This window comes from Cyprinodon variegatus, unplaced genomic scaffold (assembly GCF_000732505.1).
Source record: "Cyprinodon variegatus isolate N-32 unplaced genomic scaffold, C_variegatus-1.0 Scaffold1142, whole genome shotgun sequence".
NCBI classification, from domain to species: Eukaryota; Metazoa; Chordata; class Actinopteri; order Cyprinodontiformes; family Cyprinodontidae; genus Cyprinodon; species Cyprinodon variegatus.
The window spans coordinates 78,645-81,267 of NW_015151595.1; the positions used below are offsets into that span (position 1 = coordinate 78,645).

The window sequence follows — 2,623 nt, forward strand, 5'->3', positions numbered from 1 at the left end:
TGGATGATGGATGGATGGATGGATGAATGATGGATGGATGATGGATGGATGGATGGATGAATGATGGATGGATGATGAATGGATGATGGACGGATGGACAGGTAACGTCAGTCTTGTTTATCACCTGATTTTCTGTCAGTGAAGAAGATGCACCAGTAGTGATGACGTCACCAGGAAGGCGTCTCATAAGCCATCAGGCGCCGTTACACCTGCTGCCATATTCCAGCGCTGCTCTGATGCAGACTCTCTATTTAAGGGCTGAACGTTCCACTGGCCCCACCCACTCTGGGGTTTGGGACAGCCCTTAGTGTGATTGACCCTCTGCAGGAATGGGGGGGTCAGTGCTTAGGGGCCGGTTAGGGATTGAGCCTACAGCTGAAGGTGGAGGAGGGGCCATACCTCAATATCACGGAGCTGGAGAAAACTACAGACCTCCTGATTGAATTAATAAATGGTCAAAGTGTTCAGAGCTTCATTAAGTCACACAGCAGTTTAAGCAGAGAAGAAGAAGAAGACGTCCATTTTATTCCTCTCTGAACCAATAACTGAGCTGAGTCAAATCAATCAAGTTCAACTGCTGAATGAATGAACCATATAGCTCACCATGTGAGTGAAAACCGGCTTTAGCCTGTTTTTAACATTGTTAGCCAATAGCCAATCCAGCTAATTAGCCCAAAACAGGCTAATTAGCTGGATCAGATGTCAACCAATTAGAACGATCGGATATCGGCTGATTAGTCGGATTGGATATCAGATCAGATATCAGATTGGTGCATCTCTATTTTTTAAGTTTGCAGATGTTGCTGAATGTAAAATAATGTAAAATGCTAATAAATAAAAAACTATTAAAGCCTTTTTAGCAACCTAGAAGATCAACCTTGGATCTGCATGTGTGTCGTTTCTAAAAAGGAGGCAGGCAGTCTGTAATGAATCTGATATGACTTCCACCACATCAGCCGACTCTGAGTTCAGGTCAGCATAGTTTCTAGAGGAGGCTGCCCATCATCACAGCTACACCTCATTAGCATAAGCAGAGGGACGTGTTGCTCGCCGTCTTGGCTGAGGGACGTGTTGCTCGCCGTCTTCGCGCTGAATCCCACTTGATGAATCTCTCCACCTCTTAAAATGGGATTTCGGAGCGAGCCTCCTTCCCTCTCTCATTTGACAGAGCCTATAATTGGACATGTCAGTGGCAATTTAACATGATCCATTTATTTACCAATCCATCCTGAGAGTCATCAATCACCTGATCCCCCCCCCCCACCATCCCAGCCACTCGCAGCGCCTCGCCGTCGCTCGCAGTTTGTTTGTGCTATGTGAGACGGACAGCAGCGTGGGCGGCGGTGAGACGGCGCGGGCTTTGACCCCCGCAGTGTTAGCGGACACGGCGTGCTATTTGAGCAGGCAACCATCATGGTTATTGGTTGACATTTGGAACGCAGCCGAAGCGAGCCGGTGTGAGACTTGAATAAACACGGGGTAGGCTCCCTGCCCGCCGCTGACCTTTGCATGAGCAGCGAGGGTCAGGAGGCCTAATACTATGTTATTAAGGAGATATTATTTGTTCTACCTGTAACTGACTCCTGTGGGCAGCTGCCATCAAGGTTTCTATAAAGTTTCTTTTATAAAAGCATCCAGTCTGACATGATGTGTGTGACTTTGCAGGTGCGACTAGAGTGGCCCACAGATCTGGCCGTTAACCCGCTGGACAACTCGCTCTACATCCTGGACAACAACATTGTTCTGCAGGTAGAGAAGAGACGCTTGAACTTATTCAGTCACTTTATAAACCTCACATATGAAAACATTTCCTCATTTATTCGCTCTCCCTGAGATCCACCCAGATTGTGAGTCTGCCAAGATAGATAAAAGCAAAGGATGCCATCACAGGTCACCACAGGAGCTGTTTATTACCAAATGTCATGGAACTCATTCTGCAAAGTTAATGAGCAGAGCTTTTTATCAGCAGCTGGAGCAGAATCAGGCTCGGCCATGTTTGATGTGCCGGATCAATAAATTCTCTTATATTATCAGCAGGTGATGCTGTGAGAGCAGCGCCTGAGCGTCACTCTGCCTCCCAGAGAATAAATGAAAGTGTTTGTGTTTAGGTGTCAGAGAGCCTTCAGGTGCGGATAGTGGCGGGGCGTCCCATTCACTGCCAGGTCCCAGGCATCGACCACCACCTGGTGAGCAGAGCCGCGGTGCGTGCGACGCTGGAGGCCGCCAAAGCCATCGCCCTGTCGCACCTGGGAACGCTGTTCATCGCTGAAACGGACGAGAGGCGGATCAACCGCATCCAACAGGTATCCTCCATCTTTCCTGCTCCTTTACTGGAAGGTTTACCTTAAAATAACGGAATCTTTTATTGAACTTCATCTCAGACAGATTTTACTTTTTTGAAAAAGGATTGACCTTTAGTTGGAGTAAATGTATTCAGTGACGAGGAAATTCCACTGTGATGAAAAGCTGTTTTTAACAAAATCTCTGCTCCCACAATTATTGGCTCACCTGATGTTAATACATTTTATACCAAACCTACGGTGGCCCTGAAGTGCAAACTGCAACTACAAATCTAAAAGCGCAACTACATTAAGGAAAACAAAACTACATTAACCTACCGGAA

General features: G+C 46.9%; 1 protein-coding gene across 1 annotated transcript in view; it reads left to right on the top strand.

The window, feature by feature from the left end:
- LOC107101723 (teneurin-1-like) overlaps window positions 1–2,623 on the top strand; it is a gene marked incomplete at its 5' end in the record, with an annotated part of 104,782 nt that overhangs the window by 75,149 nt on the left and 27,010 nt on the right. Inside the window, 2 exons of the mRNA XM_015400739.1 lie at window positions 1,666–1,749; window positions 2,109–2,303. Of these exons, the coding sequence (XP_015256225.1) occupies window positions 1,666–1,749; window positions 2,109–2,303 (279 nt within the window). The remainder of the gene's footprint in view (window positions 1–1,665; window positions 1,750–2,108; window positions 2,304–2,623) is intronic.